General features: G+C 36.9%; 1 protein-coding gene across 3 annotated transcripts in view; it reads left to right on the top strand.

Annotated features, from left to right (window-relative positions):
- ARFGEF1 (ADP ribosylation factor guanine nucleotide exchange factor 1) overlaps window positions 1–26283 on the top strand; it is a 68207-nt gene that overhangs the window by 34811 nt on the left and 7113 nt on the right. For all 3 annotated transcript variants that reach the window (XM_032222599.1, XM_032222600.1, XM_032222601.1), the window contains 21 exons: window positions 1061–1172; window positions 2444–2649; window positions 2763–2847; window positions 3701–3872; window positions 4275–4426; window positions 5786–5914; window positions 8732–8890; window positions 9922–10072; window positions 12244–12334; window positions 12673–12713; window positions 12820–12989; window positions 13680–13831; window positions 14080–14252; window positions 14802–14962; window positions 15272–15402; window positions 16696–16825; window positions 18063–18198; window positions 18284–18422; window positions 19096–19168; window positions 21079–21208; window positions 22554–22693. In XM_032222599.1, the coding sequence (XP_032078490.1) occupies window positions 1061–1172; window positions 2444–2649; window positions 2763–2847; window positions 3701–3872; window positions 4275–4426; window positions 5786–5914; window positions 8732–8890; window positions 9922–10072; window positions 12244–12334; window positions 12673–12713; window positions 12820–12989; window positions 13680–13831; window positions 14080–14252; window positions 14802–14962; window positions 15272–15402; window positions 16696–16825; window positions 18063–18198; window positions 18284–18422; window positions 19096–19168; window positions 21079–21208; window positions 22554–22693 (2833 nt within the window). The remainder of the gene's footprint in view (window positions 1–1060; window positions 1173–2443; window positions 2650–2762; window positions 2848–3700; window positions 3873–4274; window positions 4427–5785; window positions 5915–8731; window positions 8891–9921; window positions 10073–12243; window positions 12335–12672; window positions 12714–12819; window positions 12990–13679; window positions 13832–14079; window positions 14253–14801; window positions 14963–15271; window positions 15403–16695; window positions 16826–18062; window positions 18199–18283; window positions 18423–19095; window positions 19169–21078; window positions 21209–22553; window positions 22694–26283) is intronic.

Raw genomic sequence — 26283 nt, 5'->3', positions numbered from 1 at the left:
CATGGTAGTGGATCTGGGTACTTGAGAGACCGCCTCCTGCCAATTACCTCCTCGAGACCTATCAGATCTCATAGATTAGGCCTCCTCCGAGTGCCATCTGCCAGCCAGTGCCGGCTGGCCACTACGCGGAGGAGAGCCTTTTCAGTAGCAGCTCCGACCCTTTGGAACGATCTCCCTGTGGAGATTCGTACCCTCACCACCCTTCAGACCTTCCGCGCAGCCCTCAAGAGCTGGCTATCCCGTCAGGCCTGGGGGTAAAGATTTGATTCGCCCCCACCCGAATGCTGAATGAATGTTGTTTATTCTTTTAATTACGTGTTATGTTATATGTTATTGTTTGTATCCCCTCCCATATAAGTTGTTAGCCGCCCTGAGTCCCCTCAGGGAAAAGGGCGGCCTATAAATAAACTTATTCCATTCCAATAGAATTCAGTCAAAATAAGTTAATCAAATGACAATCTGATTTTGGAGCAGTTCCCCAAATAAGAAATTTCTTCAATTATACAGAAACTAGATAGCCTAAAGATTAGTTGTATTTTTCCTGGCAGAGAGTGTCACAGGTGGCATGTGGAGCCATTTGTCAGGGCATGCGAGGCATTGCCCTGTCAACTGCCCAGCGCATATGCGCAGGCTGGCCAGCTAAGTTCAGCCTTTTTTAAAGCCATTTTTCACCCTCCCCAGGCTCCAGAGGCTTTATAGGAGCCTGGGGAGTCGAAAAGAACCTCCCCCCCCCAGAGGCCCTCCGAGGCTTTAGGAGCTTCCCTGAAGCCTCCGGAGAACTAAAAATGACCCTACGAGCAAACTGGAAGTGACTTCTAGTTTGCTCGTAGGGCCAGTTTAAGCCCTCCGGAGGCTTCAGGGATGCCTCCTGAAGGTCCTTGAAGCCTCCGGAGGGCGTCCAGGGAGCGGGGGAGGCTCTTTTTGCCCTCCCCAGGCTCCTATAAAGGTTAATTTGATATTTATATTATTTTAAAATAATTATGCTATTTATTCTGAATGCTTTTTTTATATGAAAATGTAGATTTTCTATCATTGTTCAATTAACATATTTTATGTGCAGATTTAATAAGAAGCCAAAGAGAGGAATTCAGTATCTACAAGAACAAGGAATGCTTGGTATTACTTCTGAAGATATTGCCCAGTTCTTGCATCAAGAAGAAAGATTAGACTCTGTAAGAAAACTAGTCCATTTTCAATAAAATTACCTTTATAAACCTAATCACCATTATTTGATCTAGATTAATGAGTAATCTTAGATTCCAATTATTGGCTTATTCCTATAGTTTAAAGACTTTATGCAGATATACTCAAGGCGACTACTTATTCCAAGGGATTTGTGACAGAACAAATTGAAGCAGTTGCCCTGCATGCTAAATGTCCCCTGCTTTGAAGCCTCCTCTGAATTGTGAAAACATTCTGCTGTATAGAAAAAAGGGCTTATTGGCTGTGGAACATGTTCACTGCACTTGTTCCTTGTTTTTAAGGGATTCCTTCTGAAAAAAACTTACTTCTTTTGGGGTTCAAAAGTTTTATTTTCTTTTAAAACAAACATTTCATCATTCCTCAATCAGTAAGACATCGGAGTACAATTTTTTTTGTGTCAAAACTTACTTCTTTTTATTGTGTTATTTAACAAATCTCTGTCCCCTTTCAAGGTACCTGTTCCAGAAAATGTTGAACATTTAAGAAGAAAAGATATCAGCCACTTTTTGAAAGCAGAGAATATTAACCAGAATTAGCCACAATGCTCTTTTTGTCAAAAACAAAAACCTACTTTTTGATACTACTCTGATACTTCTGATTTCTTAAATCAGAATTCATGCCTGTAGTTAAATGAAGAAATACAGGTAGTCCTTGACTTACAACAATTATCCAAAGTTTATGTTGCTAAGCAAGACAGTTAAGTGAGTTTTGCCCCATTTTATGACCTTTCTTTTTATAGTTGTTAAGTGAATCTGGCTTCCCCATTGACTTTGCTTGTCAGAAGATATCAAAAAGTGATCATATGACCCCAGGACACTGTAAATTGATAAGTGTCTGAACTTTGATCACATGAGCACTGAATGCTTCAATGGTCGTAAGTGTGAAAAATGGTCATGCTACTTTTTTTTTACTTCTGTTATAACTTCAAACAGTCAATAACAAATGTTTGTAAGTCAAGTATTGCCTGTAATATAGAACCTGAAAGGTCTAAGACTTATATAGTCAGTCAGTCATTCTGTCTGTCTGTCTGTCTATATCTGCCTATCTATCCATCCATCCATCCATCCATCCATCCATCCATCCATCCATCCATCCATCCATCCATCTATCTATCTATCTATCTATCTATCTAATCTAGTTTTGGAAGCCATAGTAAACGAATACAATAATATGTTCCTTCTATGTGGAATTCATTGTTTTATATGGCTATGTAGAATTCATTGTTTTTCTTTCATTTTAGACTCAAGTTGGAGAGTTTCTAGGAGACAATGATAAATTTAACAAGGAAGTTATGTATGCATATGTGGATCAGCATGACTTTTCTGTGAAGGATTTTGTTTCTGCTCTGCGTATGTTTTTGGAAGGCTTCCGTCTTCCAGGAGAGGCTCAGAAAATAGATAGATTAATGGAAAAATTTGCTGCTAGATACTTGGAATGTAATCAAGGGTGAGCATTTTTCTCTTCTATTTTTTTTAAACCAGATAATGGGAAAAATATTTCTTAAAACCAGACAATGGAGAAAATGTTTTTCTCTCTCTTTCTGCACCTATTTTTTACAGGCAAACTCTGTTCGCTAGTGCAGACACTGCATATGTCTTGGCTTATTCAATTATTATGTTGACAACAGATCTCCATAGCCCACAGGTATGTTTCATAAATCTCTTAAAATGCCTTTAAATGAAGAATTAAATGTATAGATATTTCAGTTACTACTCTTTCCTTTTCACTTGATCATTAATGCTGCCTTGAGATAAGTATTTCTGTTGTGTGTTATCCCATTTTCCTCTCTTAATTGGTGCATATTTTCAGAAATATATAATTTCTGCTTCTGAAGTTTCAGTTCTATTTTCTGTGTGGGGAAAATTTGATACATAGACAATCAGATACTGTCATAGTATTTATGTATTCATTACATTTCTATATTGTAGAAATGGCAGTTCACAAAGTTCAACGTTCATATCCCAAAATTTCTAAATAATAAAAAAATGTATAAAGAGCAAAATCCAAGTAAAATGAATAGAGAGGACACCAGAATTGCTAAAAAGCATAAAATATTTTTAAAATTGAAAGAATAAAAATCATGAAAGAAGAATGACGTATTGAACTGGTACCAAAAAGATTGCAACAGAATTGCAAAACAAATCTCTGGGAGCAGGAATTTTTAAATCTAAACATCTGGATTGAAAAAGATCCTTTCTGACAGCTTCACTAATACAAACCTTTTATCCAGATTGAATCAGAATGTCTTTAAATACAAACTAAAAAGTTGTGGGTACTGCCATAAATATATTAACTATATACCCACTATCATTGTAATTAGATAATAAGACTAAAAATATGGCATGATGTGGTAAATAAAATGAATACTGAAATGTGTAGCTCTTTCTTTAGATCAAATTCGTCTCAAACTTAATTTATCTTTTACTGGATTCTGATTAGCATTCATAATTTTTTTTTCTTTTACCTATAATACTGGAATGTTACTTCTAACTTTTAGGTAAAGAATAAAATGACCAAAGAACAATACATTAAGATGAACAGAGGTATCAATGATAGTAAGGATCTCCCTGAAGAATATCTGTCAGCTATTTATAATGAAATAGCAGGAAAGAAGATCTCAATGAAGGAAACAAAAGAACTAACAATACCCACAAAAACAAGTAAACAAAGTAAGTATCTACAGAAGACTATTATTCACAGGATAATTGCTGGTTATTTCTGGTTGGAACTTTGATGCCCTTAATTGCATCCAGAAACTAACTGGCAGCCAGTCCAGTAGTAGTAGTCTTACATGGACAAACCTTGATATACTGATAAGTACCTAGGCTACTGTATGTTGTATCAGTTCTAGCCTCCACATATTCAACAACAGCTTCTTTGATTATTGATAACATAAATAGCTACCAAAACAATGTTAAATAAAAAAATCAAATAACGAAATATTTAATGTCATTTCCGACAAAAGATTATCTTTCTTTAAAGTATTTGGATATAGTGAATATAGTTAAATGATTTCAATATTCTTTGTGATGTGGATGGTGAATAATTTCATTACAATAATTTGCTTGCAGATGTACCTAGTGAAAAGCAGAGAAGATTACTTTATAATTTAGAAATGGAGCAAATGGCTAAAACAGCTAAAGCATTGATGGAAGCAGTAAGCCATGTTCAAGCTCCTTTTACAAGCGCAACACACTTGGAACATGTAAGACCCATGTTCAAGGTAAATCTTTTCGTTTCTCATTCTTGTATCTTTCATATGGGGAAGTTAACATTTTTTTAGTTTCGAATCATCTGAAGAATAGATCTTTTTGGTTCTTAATCATTTTTCAAATAATGTTAGCATTACAATTTTGGGCAATTCAAAATATGTTAACAGTACGGTATTATAAATTTGATGATATAAGTTAGATTGTATTTTTAATGATATGAGTTAGAGAAGCTTACATTTTTATCAACCTTGTCACACAGATACATACATACAGTCACATGCACATATATATGAATCTCTAAGCATGTGCATTGGGTGAGACCTTCCCGTCATGGTCTGGCTAGAGTCTCATAACTTCCCTAAATAATTTTCATATTACTAAATTGGTTTTGATTATGATTAGTGAGTTTGGGAACAAAATTCCATCTGTTAACATAATCCATTACTTAGAAATGTCCTCTAACTATTGAAATAATCACTTCCAACTTCCAATTCACTGTGAAAAATCACCAAGAAAACAAGTGTCAGTCATTCTAGTAGTGGTGAAGGCGATAATTTATGCCCACAAAGGAGTAGCAGTTTGTGTAATAAGATATAATAAAACCCTAACACTTTCCTTTTTTTATTTGAGTCAGCAAACATATTTTTTTCTTCTTATATAGAAAAAAAAATAGCAATTTAAGATTTGAGTTGTGCAATGAATATGATATTGAATTAGGACTAGGCATACCCAGATGCAATGTTCACTTGTTATGAAGGTCACCAGCAGCCAGGGAAGCCTCCAGAGGGCGAAAAATGGCGCTACGGGCAAACCAGAAGTCACCATTCCTGAACGTCTGGGTTGCCCATAGGGCTGTTTTTGCCCTCAGGAGGCTTCCCTGAAGCCTCCAGAGCATGAAAAACAGTACAACGCACAAACTGGGAGTCGTTTCCCGAACTTCCAGCTTGTGTGTTGGGAGGTTTTTTGCTCTCCAGAGACTTCAGGGAAGTTTCTGGAGGGTGAAAGATGGCCAAAAAAGAAGGCCAAAGCGTGTGCTGGAGCTGACAGGGCAACACCTGGCGTGCCCTAACAAATGGCTCCGCATGCCAAACGTGGCACACGTGCCATAGGTTCGCCATCACGGGTATATATCAATAGCCATCTCACTGTTCTCTTTTGTGGTAAACAGCATAATACTTAGGCCCAGGAAAAGAATATGAAATAATAAGTCAAATAAATTATCATAAGATTAAAAAAACAGGAAATAAAGCTGAATAGAATATATATTAAAAGTGAAAGAAATTGTAAATTATGTCACTTCTATACTTAGCTTTCTATACTTTGTTGAATATTAAAATGGGATATACCATTTTTAAAATTCTATATTTTAGTTAGCCTGGACACCATTCCTAGCTGCGTTCAGTGTGGGTTTGCAAGATTGTGATGACACAGAAGTTGCCTCTCTTTGCCTGGAAGGAATTCGATGTGCAATCAGGATAGCATGCATTTTCAGTATCCAGGTAAAACTAAATTCTAAAATTTCATAGAAGAAGTATTGGTTCTAAGAATAGTAAACAATATTAAGAATTATTTTCCAAATTGAAAGCAATATTTAATTTTTAACTTCAAATAAATTACCTGTACCAACTTTAAAGTAATATTAAGGTTAAATTTAGGCAACAGCATAATTTTGTATTATTTGTGCATATTAAAATAAATATATTCCTCATAATTAGACCAAATGGAAAGTGGTATATGAAACTTAATTTTGAAATTAATTCAAGCTTTCTTACATGTTTAGTACAGGGAAAAAATGCCCTTTCTATTTTATTAGCTGTAAAATTTAAAAGTGTTATTTTAATAAGGCCAGAATAAATGTGCATTGCATTTTTTTAAAGAAGTGCTCAGATACAGCTTGTGAAAGAAGCTTATTTTCCTCATAATCTGATGTAAATGAAATCATATGGGGGTGTGATGGCTCAGCTGTTGTCATCTGGAAAATCCAGCCTGGATTCAAGACCTGAACACCATGAGACAGGATAAGCTCCCATTACTTGCCCCAGTCCCTGCCAATCTAGTTGAACCCAGTTCAAAAGCATGCACATGTGAGTAGATAAATAGGTACCAATTTGATGAGAAGGTAACAGAGTTCTCTGCACCTTGGCATATAATCATGCCAGCCATATAACCATGAAAATGTCTTTGGACAATGCTGGCTCCCTCAGCTAAGAAATGGAGATAAGTATGGCCCCATAAAATTAGACATGACTGGATAGGAGAAAGTTTTACCTTCTAAGTAAAATCATACCAGTATTATATGGATGCACAGAATTTGTTAATGCAAGAACATACATTATAAACATCTCAATAATGTTCCATTTCTTTTGAACCATACTAACCTCTTTTGGCTGATGCCATTCCAAACAATATTTGGAGACTTCCCGAAGTTAATGCCCCAAACTGGAAATGGTATGTGATGCATTGGAATGATATGATCCCAAATCAGACCTCTTTGTTTTGAACACAATAGCTGGAACACATTTCAGAGAATTTACTTTGGAAAATTATCCATTTGCTGCTGGGCTACAAATATAGGAAGTTTGACCTAGATTAGAGAGATAGTATTCATGTAGTTTCAGTTCATTTTGCTCCTGAATCATCAGATTTTGTGTGTTCCTAGAGACCAAGAAATGACGTTTATTTCAGTTTATAAACTTGCTCTTTAATTTTATTCATGAATGAAATGGATTCACAACAATTATAATGTATCACAACACAGGTATGTATGTATGTATGTATGTATGTATGTATGTATGTATGAATGTAATAAATGTGCTTTAAACCAATTGGAGATACTCTCTTAAAGTATTTTATTAGTTATTATTATGCAAAAATTACTAATGAATTTGAGTAGCAAATAATTTAAATGGACTACTTGCATCTACAAAACTATAAGAAATGGTAGAAGTGAAGGACTCCTGTTCCTTATAGGGGAAATATGTGAAACAACACATATAGTTTTAACAAGCAAAGCACCAATATATGTCCAAAAATATTTTCAGTTAATTAGAGAAAAACTATACTTTTGATTATTAGGGAAAGTGACTATCAATAGACAGTAACTGATAAAAATAAGATTTTTGAGAAAAACCCAAACATTGTATAATTGCTGCAAATTGAAATGTTGATACTTCTTGTACTTCTACTTGTACTTCTACTTGTATTTCTATCTCGGTATCATCTTTTAAATGTATAGAACTTGAAAGAAGTAACAGAATTAGAGTAAGAGAACATACCCAGCTGCATTTCTTCTATGGATTACCTTTTCCTTATTTGGTTTATATGTTTCTTGAGGATTAAATTACCTTTACCAAACTATTGTGCCCATCCTTCAAATTTTCTGAAACAGTCACCAGAGATCCAGTATATGTGGAATAATCTAAACATAATCAAAATATCAGAAGTATTCTGTGTGACCATATGATCTGCCATACAGGTAGTCCTCAACTTACAACAGTTCATTTAGTGACTTTCAAAGTTACAACGGCCCTGAAAAAAGTGACATGACCATTTTTCACACTTATGACTATTACAGCATCCCACTGATCACACGATTTACATTTGGATGCTTGACAACTGTGTGTAACAGTAACAATTGTGACGGATCATAACATGGGGTAAAACTCACTTAACAAATGTCTCAGCAACAGAAAATTTGGGGTTAATTGTGGTCATAAGTTGAGGATTTACCAGTATTAAATATTCTTGCATGTTTTTTTGCCTTTTCTTAATCGGCATTTAATCATACTAAGCAAAGTTCCCATTGTGACTGTTTGAAGATACTGTAGCATTGAAAAAAGTGACTTATGATCATTTTTCACACTTATAACTGTTGCAGCATTCACATGGTTATGTGATCAAACTTGATTTATGATGGTTGCAGTGTTCTAGGGTCATATGATTTCCTTTTGTGATCTGACAAGCAAAGTCAGTAGGGAAATCAGATTCATTTAACAACCATGGTTCTAATTTAGCAACTTCAATGATTTACTTAACAGCTATGACAAGAAAGATGATGAAATGAGGTAAAACTCACTTAACAATTGTCTTACTTCACAGCAGAAATTTGGGGTTCAATTGTGGTTGTGACGCAAGTACTATTTATAATGCATTTGAGTATAAAAAGTCAGCAGCCAGTTTTAGATCACCCATTTTTTTTAATTTGCTTGCTTCTGTTTTCACTTTGATTTCTATGTGTACAGAACTATTATATATGAAAAATATAAAATGGAATAAACATTAACAAACTGAAACAGATTATTTCTTTCTTCCTATAGCTTGAGAGGGATGCTTATGTCCAAGCACTAGCAAGATTTACTTTACTTACTGTGAGTTCTGGTATTACTGAAATGAAGCAGAAGAATATTGACACAATAAAAACACTAATTACTGTGGCTCACACTGATGGAAATTACTTGGGAAATTCTTGGCATGAGGTAGATTATCTTTTCAAATATATATAATAATTGAAATTATATAATATTAAGTCCAACATCTAGTATAAAATTAAATTACATAAAATTATTTAAATGACATAAAATTATTTAAATTACATACACTATTGTCATATGTTGGCTTAATATTGCATATTGGAAAGCAAACTCCAAAAGGAAACTGGATGATTAACTACTTGCTCATCGACTATTTTTTTAGTAATTGTTCCAAGTTATGACATTGCTGAAAAAAGGGACCTCAAAATTCCAGGCAAAACAGCACCCCCTCAGTCACATGATTGCAAGGGACCTCAAAATTCCAGGCAAAACAGCACCCCCTCAGTCACATGATTGCAATCTAGACACTTATACCTGGTTCACGCTTATGATATTTCCAGCATCCCACAGTCACATAATTGCCATTTACAACATTCTCTGCTACCTTCTTACAAGCAAAGTCAATGGGGAAGCTGGCTGGGAAATTTGCAGGTGGCTCCAGTAAGTTTTTCACACCCTCTTTGGCCTGGCAACAGCCGCCCCGATCCTGCTGCTCTTTCATAAGCCACTCAACCACTCTTTCGCTGTCACACACACACCCCCAACAACCTCACCACACTCTTGGGCCACTCTCATATGCCTGCCAGGCAGCAGCCACCCCAACATGCTCATATCGAGCCTTGCAAGCCATTCACATAGCCTCCCCTGCCCAGCAACAGCTAATCTTGGCCCTGCCATTCTTGCACCATGCGTTACCTGCCTGCCAGCCTGCTTGAAGGCCACCTGGGACTCAATTAATGATTTGCGATCCTCATTTAATTATGGCAGTAGGGGTTGCCAGGATTGCTATCACTAAGCAATAAGGTCATGTGACATCACACTTTATGACTACATAGCTCAGCAACAGACATTTTGATTCCAATTACCATTGTTAACTGAGGACTCCTGTAGTATTTTTTAGGCTGTAGTAAAATTTCTAAGACATGAGCCTTTGTGGATTGTTTAGTTAATTTGTAGCATTTTTTTCTTAATTCAAGATTTTGAAATGCATCAGTCAGCTTGAATTAGCACAATTAATAGGTACTGGAGTAAAACCACGTTACATATCTGGGACTGTGAGAGGCCGAGAAGGTTCATTTACAGGAACAAAAGATCAGGCTCCTGATGAATTTGCAAGCCTAGGACTTGGTATGTATTGTAACTATTAATTGAGTGGAACAATTCCTTTAACAACATAATACCTATTTTTGGCATAAATATGAGTGTATTTTCTTTGAAAGAATAAAAAGTGAAAAAATTATGATTCTTAAAAATGTATATTTTTAGTCTCTAAATAGCTTTATTATTGGCATCTCATTTTAGTTCTATAACTAGAGGGAAATATTGCTAGACTCTTCATGTCTTATTTAGAAAAGGGTAAATAGGAACCGGTTCATATTTACTGCTTCAAAAATGACATGTCCTTTGCATGTACAGTTTAGTTTTAATCTGCTAAGGTAATTCAACAGCTGTGACTATTAGGAAATACTGAGGAATGATTGTACAAACTAAACGTTCAAGGAAAAATGATTTGGGATTATATAGGAACATCTACATAATATGAAAAGTGTTTGGTAAAAAGTAATGTAATGTAAAGTAATGTAATGTAAAAAGTAATGTAAATATATCATAAAGAAATCATTTTAGACATAGATGGAATAACTACATATTTTTATTCTCCTCTGCTGTTAAATTACAGTATTTTTTGGAATATAAGACATACCAAGGTTTTGAACAGGATATGTGTGTGTGTGTCTGTGTGTGTGTGTGTGTGTTGCATTTGTGCTGATAAATAAAGGGAGACTAGTATAGATCTATTTCAAGCTCATCAACTCTCATCAGCTAGCCATACCCTTAGTGGGATTCAAACCTGGGCTGTATTACATATTAGGCAGTTGTATTAGCCACTAAGCCACAGGCTCTCCTCCTTTATCAACTAGGCCAAGGAAATAGATATTTATTTATTATGTCCCTTTATTTATTTATCAGCACAAATGCAACACAAATGTAACAAAAAGGCAACATTAAAAATAATGGCTTTCTGTCTGGATGGTCTCTTGAGATGAGCCAATAGACAGAGAAAGGAAGCAGTATGCTCCTTCCCATATTTGGGCATACCAGGGGTTGTAACACAATAAATAAACAAACCTCCCAAAAATGGCCTGTTTTTTGCAAAAATGGCCCCTTTTTTGGAAAAAAAAAAGGGGCATGAATAGCCTTAGGAGGCTTGTGCTCCGGGGGGGGGGGGGGCAAAAACAAGCAAAAAAATGGCCTGTTCTTCGCGAAAACTGGCTCATATTTTGTCCAAAAAAAAGGGCATGGATAGATTTTAGGAAGTTTATAGAGTGTTGCTGGGGGCTGGAAAAACGCCCCGTTTTCTGTTCATTTCTGCCCTCCCCAACCCCCAGGAACTCTCTGAAAGCCGCCTACAAGCTATACATGGCCATTTTGGTGAAGGGGGCAGGGTTTGGAGGCAAAAAATGCTGTATTCATTGTATAAGATGCACCCAGATTTTCAGCCTCTTTTTTGAGGAAAAAAGATGCGTCTTATATTCTGAAAAAATATGGTACATTATGTAGTTCCAAGCACCAAGCACATTGTCAGCTTCTAACAAAGTGTCCTAAGGGTCATGTTTAGATTTTTATGCATCAATCTTGGATGAAGTGGTCAATCATCCTTCCCTGTTTGCAAGCTGAAAATTTCTTCAACCCTAACATTGCATTTCACAGAAAACTTTAATATATTGCTGGGGGTTTTGGTACTCATTAGATTTGTTTATCCTGTAAACCTTCATAGTGTAATGGGTCCCTATATCCCTACCTGGGACAGAAAATCTTTAATTAGAATGAGTGGTGACTGGCATTATTTCCCTTACTTATGACAGGTAGCTGCATTGATGTAAAACATAGTTCTGTTATTCTCATTCTGTTATTGCTTGCTGTTGTGTCTAAGGGTATTCTTCATTTAGACCAGCAATAGAAAATAACCTTTATTTGTTAGAGTTTAAAAAGCTGTATCATTGATCAGTCTACTTATTTCCATCAGTGACTCATTTCTTCTGCTCTGCTACTGTTTAATTTTTAAATAATGATAAATTAGTTGGAGATAAGTTCAATATATACTTTTAGTCTTTATTCATAGTATAGCGAGGTAGCTGCATCTAGCAATAAGTAGACAATATCTCTTTTGTAAACAATTTTTGGGTAGCAGTCATTTTGTCAATGCTATTTTAATAATGTAGTAAACATACCTTTAGTTATTTACAGAGTATTTTTCTCTCTCACAATCCATATTCTTTTTTTAATGATGTGTTTTATAGTTGGAGGAAATATGGACTGGAAGCAGATTGCAAGTATTCAAGAATCTATTGGAGAAACTAGTTCACAAAGTGTTGTTGTTGCTGTAGACAGGTAATTTATCCAGTATCAGAACTTGCTATCTAGAAAATAGTATTCTTTGTTCATTAGTACAAGTGGTAGCGTAGTCATTTTATAAAGCACTGTAAAAAAATTAAAAGAAAAAGAAAACTAAACCATTTGGGTGGTTTACGTATATGTTTGCATGCTCATGAGAGTGATGAAATGAAAATGTTCTTATCTCTTCATGTTTCTTTTAACTCCACACATATTTTCAGAGGTAGAAATTGTAATATTCTCTTCATATTTACTGGTAAAATTCTTTTGTAACCTAATTTGTACTAAAGAAAACATGTCACAAAAATTATTACGCAATTTTGTTTTATTTGCAGAATATTTACAGGATCTACCAGACTAGATGGAAATGCTATTGGTAAGCATTAGTTTAGATATGGTGTAACATAAATCTGTAATAAAGAATGAATTAATTGACATTTTGGAAATAATAATAATAAGTAGATTGTGTTTGGATTTAACAGTGGATTTTGTCAGATGGCTTTGTGCTGTTTCTATGGATGAATTGTTGTCGGCAACCCATCCCCGGATGTTCAGTTTACAAAAAATAGTAGAGATTTCTTACTATAACATGGGACGAATAAGGCTACAGTGGTCTAGAATATGGGAAGTTATTGGAGATCATTTCAATAAGGTATGTCAGAGTATATTATTTGTATTCTTATTTTTGTTACCTTTTTATTAATCCTCACATCCAACAAATATAACCAAAAATAAAGATAACCAGGAAATATAAATAATCAAAACATACTATCTTCATAAGAGTCTATCCACACTAGTAGTCCCCAGAGCCCACTGGAACAGAAAGATGTTTAGTGTCCCATAAGAGCTAAGCAGAGTTGAAGGCTCCGCACCTCAGGAAAATTATTTCTATGACATGGGCTTGCCATCAAAAAAGAGCACCCACCCTCCTCAATTCATACAGGGTACAGACCTTCAGTATTATGCTATACCTGTACCTCTCAAATTGGGACAGACAACTTTATATATATGAAAACAAACACTTTCAGTTGGGCCTAGAATCATATTGGCAATCAGTGTGCTAAGTGTTACATCCATATTATGCTAACCCTTCCTGCCCCTTAGGGCAGGATGTGAGTTTTCTGCATTGTGAACTGTGATTACATACTGAAGTTTTAGACAGCAATAATATTCTACTAAACATTGTTGCTGGAAAGAAACACCAATGTTTGATATTTTAAATAATTTTGTAGTGTTTTTGTCAAATGTAGATTTAATATATAGGTTGCTTTTCTTGTAGTAGGCTGTTTTCTTTTTTTTATAGATAACATTGTATTTTATTGTGCTAATTTGGCTTTGCTAGGTTGGCTGTAATCTCAATGAAGATGTAGCTATTTTTGCCGTTGATTCCTTAAGGCAATTATCAATGAAGTTCTTAGAAAAAGGGGAACTTGCTAATTTCCGATTCCAAAAGGATTTCTTAAGACCATTTGAACACATCATGAAGAGAAATAGGTATTTAAAATCATTCTGTAATCTAAACACAAAGAATGAATCAATCCTCCCCTTTTTTGTTATATTGTTATAATTCTTGATGTATTTATTTCAATATCTTGTACAGTATTAATTTAAGATATTTATATTAGAGGCATACTTGACCTTTTCATACAAAAAAAGAAAAAACATGTTGCAGATTACATCAAAGTATTACAATTAAGTCACTTTTAACCAGTAAATTTATTTATTTGTGAAATTCCTTTTAGATCACCAACCATTCGTGACATGGTTGTCCGTTGCATAGCCCAGATGGTCAATTCCCAAGCAGCAAATATACGATCAGGCTGGAAGAACATTTTCTCAGTTTTTCATTTGGCTGCATCTGATCAGGACGAAAGTATAGTGGAACTGGCATTTCAGACTACCGGCCACATTGTCAGTGAGTACTAATTATATTTATAGAATACTCCCAAGAAGTATAATATTTTGTCCCTAGAAACTGCGACACCGTGGCTTCTTCCACTGCCTTAGGCACAAAGCTCCTTGGAACAATCATTTTTTCCTCATCCCTAGGAAGGAGGCAGTGGCAAACCATTTCCAAAATGTATTTATTTATTAGATTTTTATCCTGTCTTGATTACTTTATAAGTAACTCAAGGCAAAGAATATATATAATACTCCTTTCTGCTCCTCTTTTTCCCCACAATAATCTTGTGAGATGGGATGGGCTGAGGTCTTGCTAAGAACATTGCAGACTTTCCAGACTTTCTTAGCTAAGAGTCAATGCTGAATCAAAGGCACAATAATAAATTTTAGTTTTAGGGGAACTTAAAAATAATAGTTATGTTTATTGATATTTGATTTCTTATGTTTATCTTAAATGCTATCAATATTTTATTATTTTGCTGTAGTAGGATTTATATCTTGCTTTAAAAAATATCTTGCTTTAAAAAACCTTTTCAAACTTTTTGCATATTCTTTCTTTTAGCAATTGTGTTTGAAAAACATTTCCCAGCAACCATAGATTCCTTCCAGGATGCAGTGAAATGCTTGTCTGAATTTGCATGTAATGCAGCTTTTCCTGATACTAGTATGGAAGCTATTCGCCTTATTCGTCATTGTGCAAAATATGTATCCGAAAGACCTCAGGTACAGTTTATTCTGTGTCAGAATATTGTTACATGTGTCAGGTGATGATTATATTCTGTACTGAAAACTAAATGTCAGCAGGCTATAAGATGGCATGTGTGTTTGAATCCTCTCTGAAATAATAAAATCTATTTTGAAAACTTTCATTGCATAAACTTCTATTTTTTTTCTTAATTTATTAGTCTGGTCCATCATACTTCTATGTTTAGAAATAGACTTCTTGTGTGTAAAGTTTGGACCATGTATTTCCATATAGAAATGCTACAACTAAAGAGAACTAATGTTACAAACTTGTCTTTACTTTTAAAGGCTTTCAGAGAATATACTAGTGATGACATGAATGTCGCTCCAGAAGACAGGGTGTGGGTGAGAGGCTGGTTTCCAATTCTCTTTGAGCTGTCCTGTATTATCAATAGATGCAAATTAGATGTAAGAACCAGGTAACAATCCATATTTGTCATTCAATGTCATAAAGTATATATTTTAGTTGTACACTCCTGGAAAGTGCTAGATGAGAGATATTATTATTGCCACATTATTTATAACTAATCTGACTGTCAGCAAGAGACTACATCTTGCAAAGAAACAAAATAATTGGAAAAATAAATAAAATAAAAATAATAGTTCATGTATTTGCTTTAAAGACATTGTTACTTTAGTAAACTGTTGGAACTCTATTGAATATTGGTCTGGGGCAGAGAGAGTGAGAGAGAGAGGGAGGTGTGAAATGTGTGGGTGAGAATGTAGTGTTTACTGTGACTATGATATATGGGTGTGGCTGTCTAGTTGTTTATATTAAAAAGTCAGGCTTATCTTTATATTAAAATCTAAACCTAATCATGCAATAGTACTTTAAAATTAGAGTTGATAGCAGACAACACATTGAACAAGATAATATAGTCAGACTGCCAGAGAATCATTAAGGTGAACGTCATAATTTAATCTAAAAAGCTAAATTTCTGAAGCAGCATGTTCTCATGCATGTGGCATTTAAGCAGCAATGTAAGCAAATGAAACCAAAATATAAGTAGCACATTACAAAGTGGACAGTAATTGAGATTTGAAAAATCCACTACTAAAACTTAATCAATCCATCATTATAAACTTCCATTCTCTTTCCGATTCCCTTTGTACATAATATTTTGGAATAGAAATGTTGCCAACTCAGCAATAACCTATGTGAGGTGAAAGAATAGATCAAATTCTCAACATTATGTGTCCACATAGAAAATTACAGTTGACTAAGACAAAGTTATATGCATCCAAATTCATAAGCAGTATATATAATAAATCACTTTACAGTCTGGTAATTATGACAGAAAATGCCTGAATCATCATGTAGTTTCTATGAGTATATTGACCAATATTATTTTTATGGATTGGATACAAGAATCCAATATATTAGGGTCTGTTCTACTAACTTTGTTTATAGAAAAAATCATATATCACCCAATTTTTTTTATTGAAGGAAGCAGTCTTGCTCACATAAAATGCTTCTGTCAGGCTTTTAAGTTTTTCAGCTTCTTTTTTGTAATTGTTGTTTCTAGAAGGTTACATAGAGATATTTACAGGTAGTCCTTGATTTATGACTGTAAAATATTACCCATAAGGTATTACCCATAAGGTATTTGCCTATCTATTCTGAGTGTATCAGTTTATGTGTAATAATAGTTTAAAAGTAAGAGCTGAAAGATCTAGTTGGTAATTGTTTCTTATACTCATTTTTATTTCAGAGGTTTAACAGTTATGTTTGAAATAATGAAAACATACGGTCACACATATGAAAAGCATTGGTGGCAGGATTTGTTTCGGATAGTCTTCCGAATATTTGACAATATGAAGTTACCAGAACAGCAAACAGAGGTAAAAATAACATGAGAGCAGTTCATTTACTACTACTACACCTTTATGTTCATATTGCATTTTATACCCATAAGCTGAGAAAGAAACTGTCTATATGATATCCATTTTTAAATTCTACTTCATGCTATCTTTATTGGTATGCTTTATATAAAGCTCTTTTCTGCAATATGAACGATTTTGAGTATGTAGTCATGTGCTAAAACTTTTTTATAGATTAAATTGTTATAGGAATTATAACATTCTTTCTACATTATGTTTAATCCTTGTGCAATTCCTGTTTTCTTCTGTTATGATTAGTTACTCCTGCAACCAACTTAGATATTTTTAAGAATATCAGGCAAAAGGAATCACCAGGATCTTTTAGCATCAGAAGACTTTAAAAGGAAGTTAATAAGGGCCGGTGGTGAAGAGGTGTTAGGCCATGTCAGTTAAAAATTGACTAAAGTGTTCAGTTGGAATTCGATAAAAATGATATTTTGAAGAGATATTTAAAATGCCCTCCTGATTAATTTCATAAACATAGTATGGTATTTTACAACAGGATGCTTATTATTTGGCAAAACTTCCATATGCAACTGTCTTTTGTAATAGCTAGGCATTTAATAGAAATTATAATTTACATTAAGTTAAAATTAAAATTTGAACATGTACTAGCAAAATTATCTCTATGTAAGGTTGATCATTCCAATGAAGTTTGAAGCTTCATAACTGTTTATGGGGGTTTTTTTGAGCCAAAAATATCCTATATATTCGAAAATATTAAATGGCTCACAGTTCCCGCTTGGTCTACCAATTTAACAACAAAGTTGCTGTGATGGTGTTGAATAAAATTTTCACCCTTGGGTTCAGAGTGCTTCATTGCTTTGCATACTTTAGTTGATATCTAATAACCCAAAATATATTAAATTATTCATATGAATAATTAGCACATTTTCAAAGAAAATTTAATTACAAAGAGACAAGTGAAAAACATTTTTATAGTTCTTTGGAGATAGTGACCTAAAATCAGTGGTTAAAAATGTAAAAGGAATCTGCCTTGCTATCATAATTTCCTTTGTGTTGCTGTTATATTACTCCTTCTTTAACATCTTCTCAGCAGCCTGTTTAGGCTTCTATTACAGAATTGTTTTTTTTTTAATATCCTCCAAGCTTTCTGAAGGACTTTGATGCTTCTGGCTGCTGTTCAGTTTAATTAATACAATTATTATTGAGAAGGTCTCTTTGCTTTTTTCTCTAGAAAGCGGAGTGGATGACAACAACTTGCAATCATGCACTTTATGCAATTTGTGATGTATTCACACAGTATTTAGAAGTACTTAGTGATGTTCTTTTGGATGATATATTTGCTCAGCTGTACTGGTGTGTTCAGCAAGGTAAGATTGCATCAATTTGTTACAGACAATGCTTGCAATTTATTCTGTAATATATGAACAAGCTAATGCCTTGTTTGCATTTCAGACAATGAGCAACTAGCACGGTCTGGTACAAACTGTTTAGAGAATGTTGTCATTCTGAATGGGGAAAAGTTTACCCTTGAAATCTGGGATAAGACTTGCAACTGTATGTTGGATATCTTCAAAACCACTATTCCCCATGCGTAAGATATTTTTCCTTTTGTAAATATTTGGGAGCAAGTCTGCAAACAAATTCATATGTATGAAATATTGAACATGCATTAGCTATGCTTGCCTTGATATAATGAACATGTGTGTATTTGTTTTATGTGACATCTATTTAGCTATATTGGGTTTAGTCACACATAAGAATCTTGGAATTCTTATCTCTATCTGTCAGATCCTTAACTAATTCATGCTCAGAGCAGCTCTAATCCCTCACCTGCTTATTATTATTATTTAAATAATAGAGTGAGATGTTTGGACTTCTCTTCTGCTTTTCCTTAGTCATCTGAACTGAATTTGTTCAGATGTGTTTAGTGATTACTGACCTTGTATAACATTGTTGCCTAATAAACTAATTAAGTCCTTTCATTCCTAAGCAGCTTCTACTAATTGGGGACCATTAAAATAACATTTCTAAATCTAATGGTCATGCTTTTTTCCTCCTTTGCTAAAAGAAATTGTAAATTAAATAAAAGAAGTGACAACATAAGAAAATATGGTGTATTTATTTATAACCCAGGAAGGGTTTTTTAAACCATTTTTGGGCTTATTTTTGTTGAGAACACTATTACAGATTTGTAATTGTTTTTATCTTAAAACATTGAAATATTTCTGTTTTAGAATTAAAGAAAGTTCTTTTCTCTTTTCAAGGCTTTTAACTTGGCGACCAGTGGGAGGAGATACTGTTCCTCTATCTCCATCTTCTGGAAGAGAGAAACAGCTGGTATGTTTGAAAATAAAAATGTCAGGGAAAATATTTTGGAATACTCCTTTTTGTCTTTACAGGTAATCCCCGGGTCACGAGCATTCCCTTAGAGAATGTTTGAAGTTAAGCAATCAGCACCCCTAGCATTTCTGAACAAGGCCCAAAACTATGAATCTTGCAACACCACGGCAGTTGCTCGTCCTTACGAACAACTGCAGACTCTGCAACATTTGTCTTTTACATTGCTGGCCAAAATAGAGCTTCTGAGAGCCGGATCTGCCCCCAGAAGCCCTGTTCAACTGTCCAGAGGCCTTGCCCGGCAACCTGCTGACCGAAATGGAGCCTCTGAGCGGTGGATCCTGCCCTCCAAGGCTCCATTCGGCTCTCCACGGGCCTCTCCCCACCCATTACATGTTGAAATGTAGCTTTCAGGGGCCGGATCTGGCCTCCGGAATCTCCATTTCACCCTGCAACAGGCCAGGGGATGCCTGCATAAGGCCAACGGAGCACATGAGACTGGAGAGGAGACTGCTTTCTAGATCTTCACAAGTTAAGTGACCCAGCGCAGCCGGTTGTGGGGGGGGGGATAAGCAATTTGGGCCAGCATGAGGTATTTCACTGGGTCAGGGAGGCCTTGAGTGGTCTTAGACAGGTGGCCTGTTCCATTGGTAGACCCCACCATGGCCTTCCCTACCCTGAAATACGTCATGTGCACTTAACGAGCCTCGCATTCTATTACTGAATGCGTGAACAAAAGGAGGGAATGATCTTGATCAAGATACAAGATTCATAAATCCTCGGGTTACGAATGGAATAGGCAGGCTTCATTACCTTTGTAACTCAAGGACTACCTGTATTTAAAAGTAATGATGGAAAAGATCACAAGTTGGGATACCACATCATACAGAATAAAGACAGAAATGTAGCATTGTATGTTCTATGTGACATAGATTTCATGTACACCTAAAAGAAGAAAATCATCTCTATCTCCAACTGTGAGATAAATGTCATATAAATTTAATAAATACATTTACCAGGTTAGAAGACAAGTTAGTCCTTTACAGTATTATGCCAACTATGTCATGTCATTGTAAATAAATCAAAACTGAAATTATATTGCTTAATTTCCAGGCAATTAACCTATTAACTTAGATCCTTTTTGTTCCCTAAAATAGGCTTATCATTTATTTATAGGTTGTTGTAAAAATTCTCAATTCCAGAAAATTTTCCCCCTTTCTCTTTTCCCCACTGTACACATTTCACGGTTGTCTTACGTTTACCTGACTACTCTGATCTTCCAGAGCTGAGTTGAAATCTGTACAAATGGAAGGGCCAAAAGGATTTGTTCAATTAGTACTTGTTTCTTTGGTAAACGGAAAATAAATATATTTTGCCTATATTATAATTAAATATACAATAGTACATTTCATAGTGTTCTGTACTTACCACAGAGGTGTCAAACTCGATTTCATTGAGGGCCACATCCAGGTTGTGTTTTACCTTGGGGGACCAGGGTGGGTGTGGTCAGCTCGACTTTACTTGTGTTGGGGGTACCTGTGGTGGTCCGAGTGCTCTGGCAGCAAAAATGGGCTCCTGATCTCCATTTTGGTTGCGACAGCCTCCTGTAACTGTCTGCCAGCAAAATGGAGCTCAAGGGGCTGCACGCAGACCTCCCGAGCTCCGTTTTCGTTGGCAGAGGCATTGCAGGTCAGTCCATTGCTTTTCCAGGGCAGCCCCACAGGTCAGATCTAAGCACCCCGCAGGCCGGATCCGACCACTGTGCCTTGAGTTTGACACCCCTGACTTACCAGATAAATGAACCAAAAATCCTACTTCAAAGCAAATTCACTTTGTTGTATTAAAGTGCTCCTAAGAAGTTTATTTGTTTGCCAAATCCATATGAGACAATTTTTATCTTTTATTTCCAGGATGCCATATCACAAAAATCTGTAGATATTCATGATTCTGTGCAACCAAAACCGTTAGATAGACGCCAGTTTCAACCTATTGTAGGGTTGCCTGCAAATGAGGAGGTCAGCAAAAACAAACCTATAGCAAGTAAGAAGAAATGTTTATAAATACTTGTTTGATAATCTGCATTTGTTTCTATGTTTGTTTTTCCTTCTGACAGTTACTGTTTGTGTGAGAAATAACACTTGAAATTCTATAAGCATTGAGAATGAATATTACAAAAAGAGTTTGGCTTTCTTCGGGCCTACTCTTATTTTAAATGCCTCAGTAACCTAATTGCTAAGATTCCTGAAAATTAAGAAAAGATTCTCACCTGTGATGTTCTTTACATTTCTAATTGTGGGTGTATATTCTTTCTGGTGTTTATGATTGCTTCCCACTTTCAAGTTTTTAGAAAAAACACTAAAATAAAAATTTCCTGTCTTCTAAGTTCTTTTCAGTGGGCTATTGTTTTCAATCTTTTCTACATTTTTATATTGCTTTAAAAGTTTCTGAAAAAAAAGATCATATAACAACAATGTTAAAAGTAATACAGCGCACTTTCATATGAATTTGGAATGACACTGAAGCCATTCAGTTTTACAATGACAACTACATGTAGAAAGTTGAGTTGATTTATTGCTGGATGAACTGTGGCATAATTAAAATCACAGCAATACACACTGTGTATGTTTCTTTTTTCTAGAATCACTGCAATTCTGCAGAAATTATAAACCATTTGTTCACCTTTGGGTAGGAACTCTTACCGCCCTACACTCCCATATTTCATCATAAAGCTGCCATGGTATTATTTTCAACATTTTAAGGTTGGCAGAAGACAGTTATGTGCTGGAGAGTAGCAACTATGGTATGGAAGTGACCTACAATAAATATTCCAAACTTCTCTCAGCACCTTTTGCATCTGGGCCACGCTTATTTAAAATGACAATATACACTCATTCCCCAAAAGAATGTTACACATTTAGATGACAAATTTTTAAACTTTATTCAAGATATTTTAGTATTAATCTATTTTTGAATTTAAATTTTCAGCTGAAATTTAACACAATTCAGTTTGTACAGCTTTGAAGTTTAATTAATACATTTCTATGATATTTGTGTTAAAGATACAGATGGACAATGCTGTATTTAACTCTTCAGAAATTATTGGATTGCATTTCACTAATCTTTCATTACCTTTTGTGGCTAGGGCTTCTGTGTGTTTGTGTTCAACAACACTTAAAGTCTTTATATTGATTATCATTAATTTTACAAGTACTGTAGATATTTTATATATGTAATTTAGGGCAATACATTTGACAATTGTATTAATGTATATTCAATGCAAATAATTTGGCAGACAGTAGAAAGTTTCTAACAAACATAGATCATTAGTGGTTTGCATGATTCTTTCATTTACCAAATTTATTTTACTTTTTTCTTGTTTTAAAAGAATTTCCAGATCAGAAACTGTTTGGTGCGCTGTTAATCAAATGTGTGGTACAGCTGGAACTTATTCAAACAATAGACAACATTGTATTTTTCCCAGCAACTAGCAAAAAAGAAGATGCAGAGAATCTAGCTGCAGCACAGGTAAGGAGAGTCCACTAGTATGCATATTCTTATAAGTGTTTTCTTCTTCCAGTTTTGAGCCAAATGTTCTGTTTCATAAAGGTTGTAATTTCTGGAGGAAAAGTCCTAGATTTCTAAACATTTCAATTAGTATCCAGAATAAACTATGATAACAGAAAAATTGGGCCTGCATCATAACATCCTTTTGTAATTGAGTGCCAGAGTTTAGATGCAAGTATGTCAGATTTGGTCTACATGTGCCTTTCTCTTAAATAATGTGGGAGACAAAGGTACAGATTTTTAGGATAAAGCATATATTTTGCCTCATCACTGTGGCTTCATAAGATAATGGCTGCTCCTGAAGGATGCTGTTTTCTTGTCCTTTGGATATGGGCAATCATTAAATAACATAGTTTAGAATTCATATAGAGCAGACTTGTATAGGGTAAATTGTATTTCTCCTGTGCACTGCTTCTCACCCAGTTGAGCCCAGGGATCATACCCCAGCCTCTCCAGGGACCTCCGTCGTGACGGAGGCGTCAGTCTGGGAAGAGGAAACCACAGACTATTTTGGATTATCGGAGGATGAGGATTTGCCTCCCGATAAGCCCGCCTTTACAGGCATTTTCAAGCCGTCCCTGTTCAAAGCCATTTTACATAACGCCAGATCCTCCACTGAACTTGCCCCTACTACTACTAAGGATATGGAAGTACCTTCTACTTCACAGGACCACAAGCAGTGCGTTTTCAAGGAAGACGCGCCAGCTCAGGAGCTGATTCCAGTCCCTGACTTGTTCATGGACGTTGTCCAGCACCAATAGGCGCAGCCTGGCACATTGGCTAACCCCAGTGAGAGGGACAAAACTAGTATTCTCTGGAAGCCAGGATGGAGGATACCTTGAAGTTACCAGAGGTGGATGCCCCGGTTGTCTCATTGACGTCCAACTCGACCCTGCCAGCAGATCTCCTGGAGGAACTCAAGGCAGGGGACAAAAGGGCGGAAAGAGCCTGCCATAAGATGCACCAGGCAGCCACCTGGGCCATCAAGGCATCCACCTCTGCGTCCTTCTTCATGAGGTCATCCCTACTTTGGTTACGCCAATTTATATCTAAACCTCCCTCGGAGGGATCTCAGTGGCTCCATGTCATTATTAAGATCATAACTGCGGTAGAATACTCCGCAGACGCGTCTTTAAATGCGCAAAGTTTGCCTCAGGAGCTCGTAACATCAAATGTTACTTCATGCCGCCTGCTGTGGCTTCGTCACTGGCAGCTGGATATGAAGGCCAAATGAAAGGGAGGGCAGCTCTTTAGACAAATTATTAATAGAAACAAAGGACAAGAGAAAGTTCCTTCCGGCAACTCTCAAGAAAAATGACCGCAAGGGGTCTGGTTCTTTCAGGAAGCCATTTCAAATCCAAGACAGTACACAGGCATCTTCCTCTTATTTTTACCAGAGGTCCTACCCCCAGTTTAGCGAAAGGAATCAGGACAGGAATTCCTTCAGGCCCTGGGGTCGATAGCAACAGGGCTCCTTTCGGAAGCCCTTTCGCGGCGGTTCCAACGGCCGCCAATTCAACGCACCAAGTGATCAGCAGGGCAACCCTCCCATAGGTGGTTGGTTACAACTTTATGACGACCAGTTAGAGAAAATCACCACGGACACGTGGATCCTCAATACCATCATGAGGGGTCTAGTCCTAGATTTTCTCATGTTTCCCCCGCGAACATTTATTCGCTGCCCCCTCCCCAAGAACCCCCTCAAGAGGTCCCTCATGCAAGCAGAGATTTGTCACCTTCTGCAAATAAGGGCCATGGAGCCAGTTCCAACAGACCAGGAAGGGAGGGGATTCTATTCCATTCTTTTCCTGGTCCCCAAGAGCTCAGGGGGGTGGAGGGCCATCTTGGACTTGAAGCGCCTAAATCAACATCTGGTCTACAAGCGCTTCAAGATGAAGTCCCTCCAGTCCATCCCGGACTGCATAAGGCAGGGAGACCTGCTAACCTCCATAGACTTAAAGGAAGCGTACCTGCACATGCCCATCCATGTGTCGTACAGAAGGTTCCTGCGGTTCCTTTACAACGGAAGGCATTACCAGTACAGGGCTCTCCCCTTCGGCCTTGCGTCAGGGTCCAGGACCTTCACAAAGCTTCTGACAACAATAGCGGCTCATCTCCATGCACGTCCGATATGCCTGGAATGTTACCTGGACGACATCATTATTCAGTCTTCAAGTTGCGACCAGGCCCTGAGGGACATCCAGATTAACATTCGAACACTAGAAAGACATGGCTTTTCGGTGAAGTCATCTCGAGCCGACCACGTGCATTCAACACCTCAGCACCATCGTGGACTTGATATCTTGCCAGGTGTTCCTTTCTCCAGACCGTCTACGCGATCTCAGGAACAGAATTCGTCTGTGCAGACGGACCAGACCAATACTGATTGTCCAACTTTCGCAACTACTCGGCATCATGATTTCTTGCCTGAAGACAGTTCCTTGGGCACGCCTTCATGCCAGGAAACTACAGTGGTTCCTCCTGTCAATGCAATGGTCAAAACACAGCAATTCTCCCAGAAGGATTCCGCTTCCTCAGAAGGTACGCTGGTCCCTCAGAAAGTATGCCGCTCCCTCAGATTGTGGCACTCGACGGCAGTCACAGTACCCGACAGAATTGTGGTCACATCAGATGCCAGCCTCTACGGACGGGGAGTGCATTGCCAAGGGCAGATGACACAAGGCAGATGGTCACAGAGGGAGGCAGCTCAAAGCATAAATTGGCTGGAGCTGAGAGCGGCCAGGCTCACCCTCCAATGGTTCTCGTCACAGATTGTGGGTCGCCATGTACTGTTACTTACAGACAACATTGCAACAAAGGCCCACGTGAACCAGCAGGGTGGCACCCACTCTAGGAGGTTCATGACAGAGGTCAAGTCTCTGGGAAGATGGGCAGAGCATCACCTAGTGTCCATCAGAGCAGATCACATATCCAGGACAAGCAACGTGAGGGCAAATTGGCTGAGCCGACAGACAATCGACAACTCCGAGTGGCGTCTGCATCCTGCTCTGTTCGAGCAGATAGTTTGGAGGTTCGGCCAAGTCGCAAGTCGATCTATTCACCACTTAGATCAACACGCACCTGCCAAGGTTCTACTCACGTTACCACTCGCCCCAGGTGGAAGGGACAGATGCTCTGAGGTGCAAGTGGCCCTCAGGACTACTCTATGCATTTCCGCTCCTACCGCTCATTCTGCAGGTGATTGCCAAGCTTCTAGCAGAGAAGGCGGAGATCCTCCTTGTAGCTCTGCATTGGCCCAAGAGGTCCTGGTATGCGGATCATGTCAGCCTTTCCCTCCGGAAATCGTGGAGAATTCCTCAGGAGCAAATCTCCCTCAGCCAGAGAGATGTCAGCCACGTGGATTCTTGGTGGCTGCAATTAGCCATTTGGCACTTGAGGGGGAACTCCTGAGGAAGCAAAATCTTTCTGACAAGGTCATCCAGACCATCCAAGCATCCAGAAGACCATCCATGACACGCATTTACGACGCGACCTGGGTCGCCTTTTCAGGCTAGTGCAAGGAGCGTGGTATCAGTGACGTATCAGCATCC

The sequence above is a fragment of the Thamnophis elegans genome, chromosome 8 (assembly GCF_009769535.1).
Source record: "Thamnophis elegans isolate rThaEle1 chromosome 8, rThaEle1.pri, whole genome shotgun sequence".
Taxonomy (NCBI): domain Eukaryota; kingdom Metazoa; phylum Chordata; class Lepidosauria; order Squamata; family Colubridae; genus Thamnophis; species Thamnophis elegans.
This window is presented reverse-complemented; position numbering and strand designations above follow the sequence as displayed.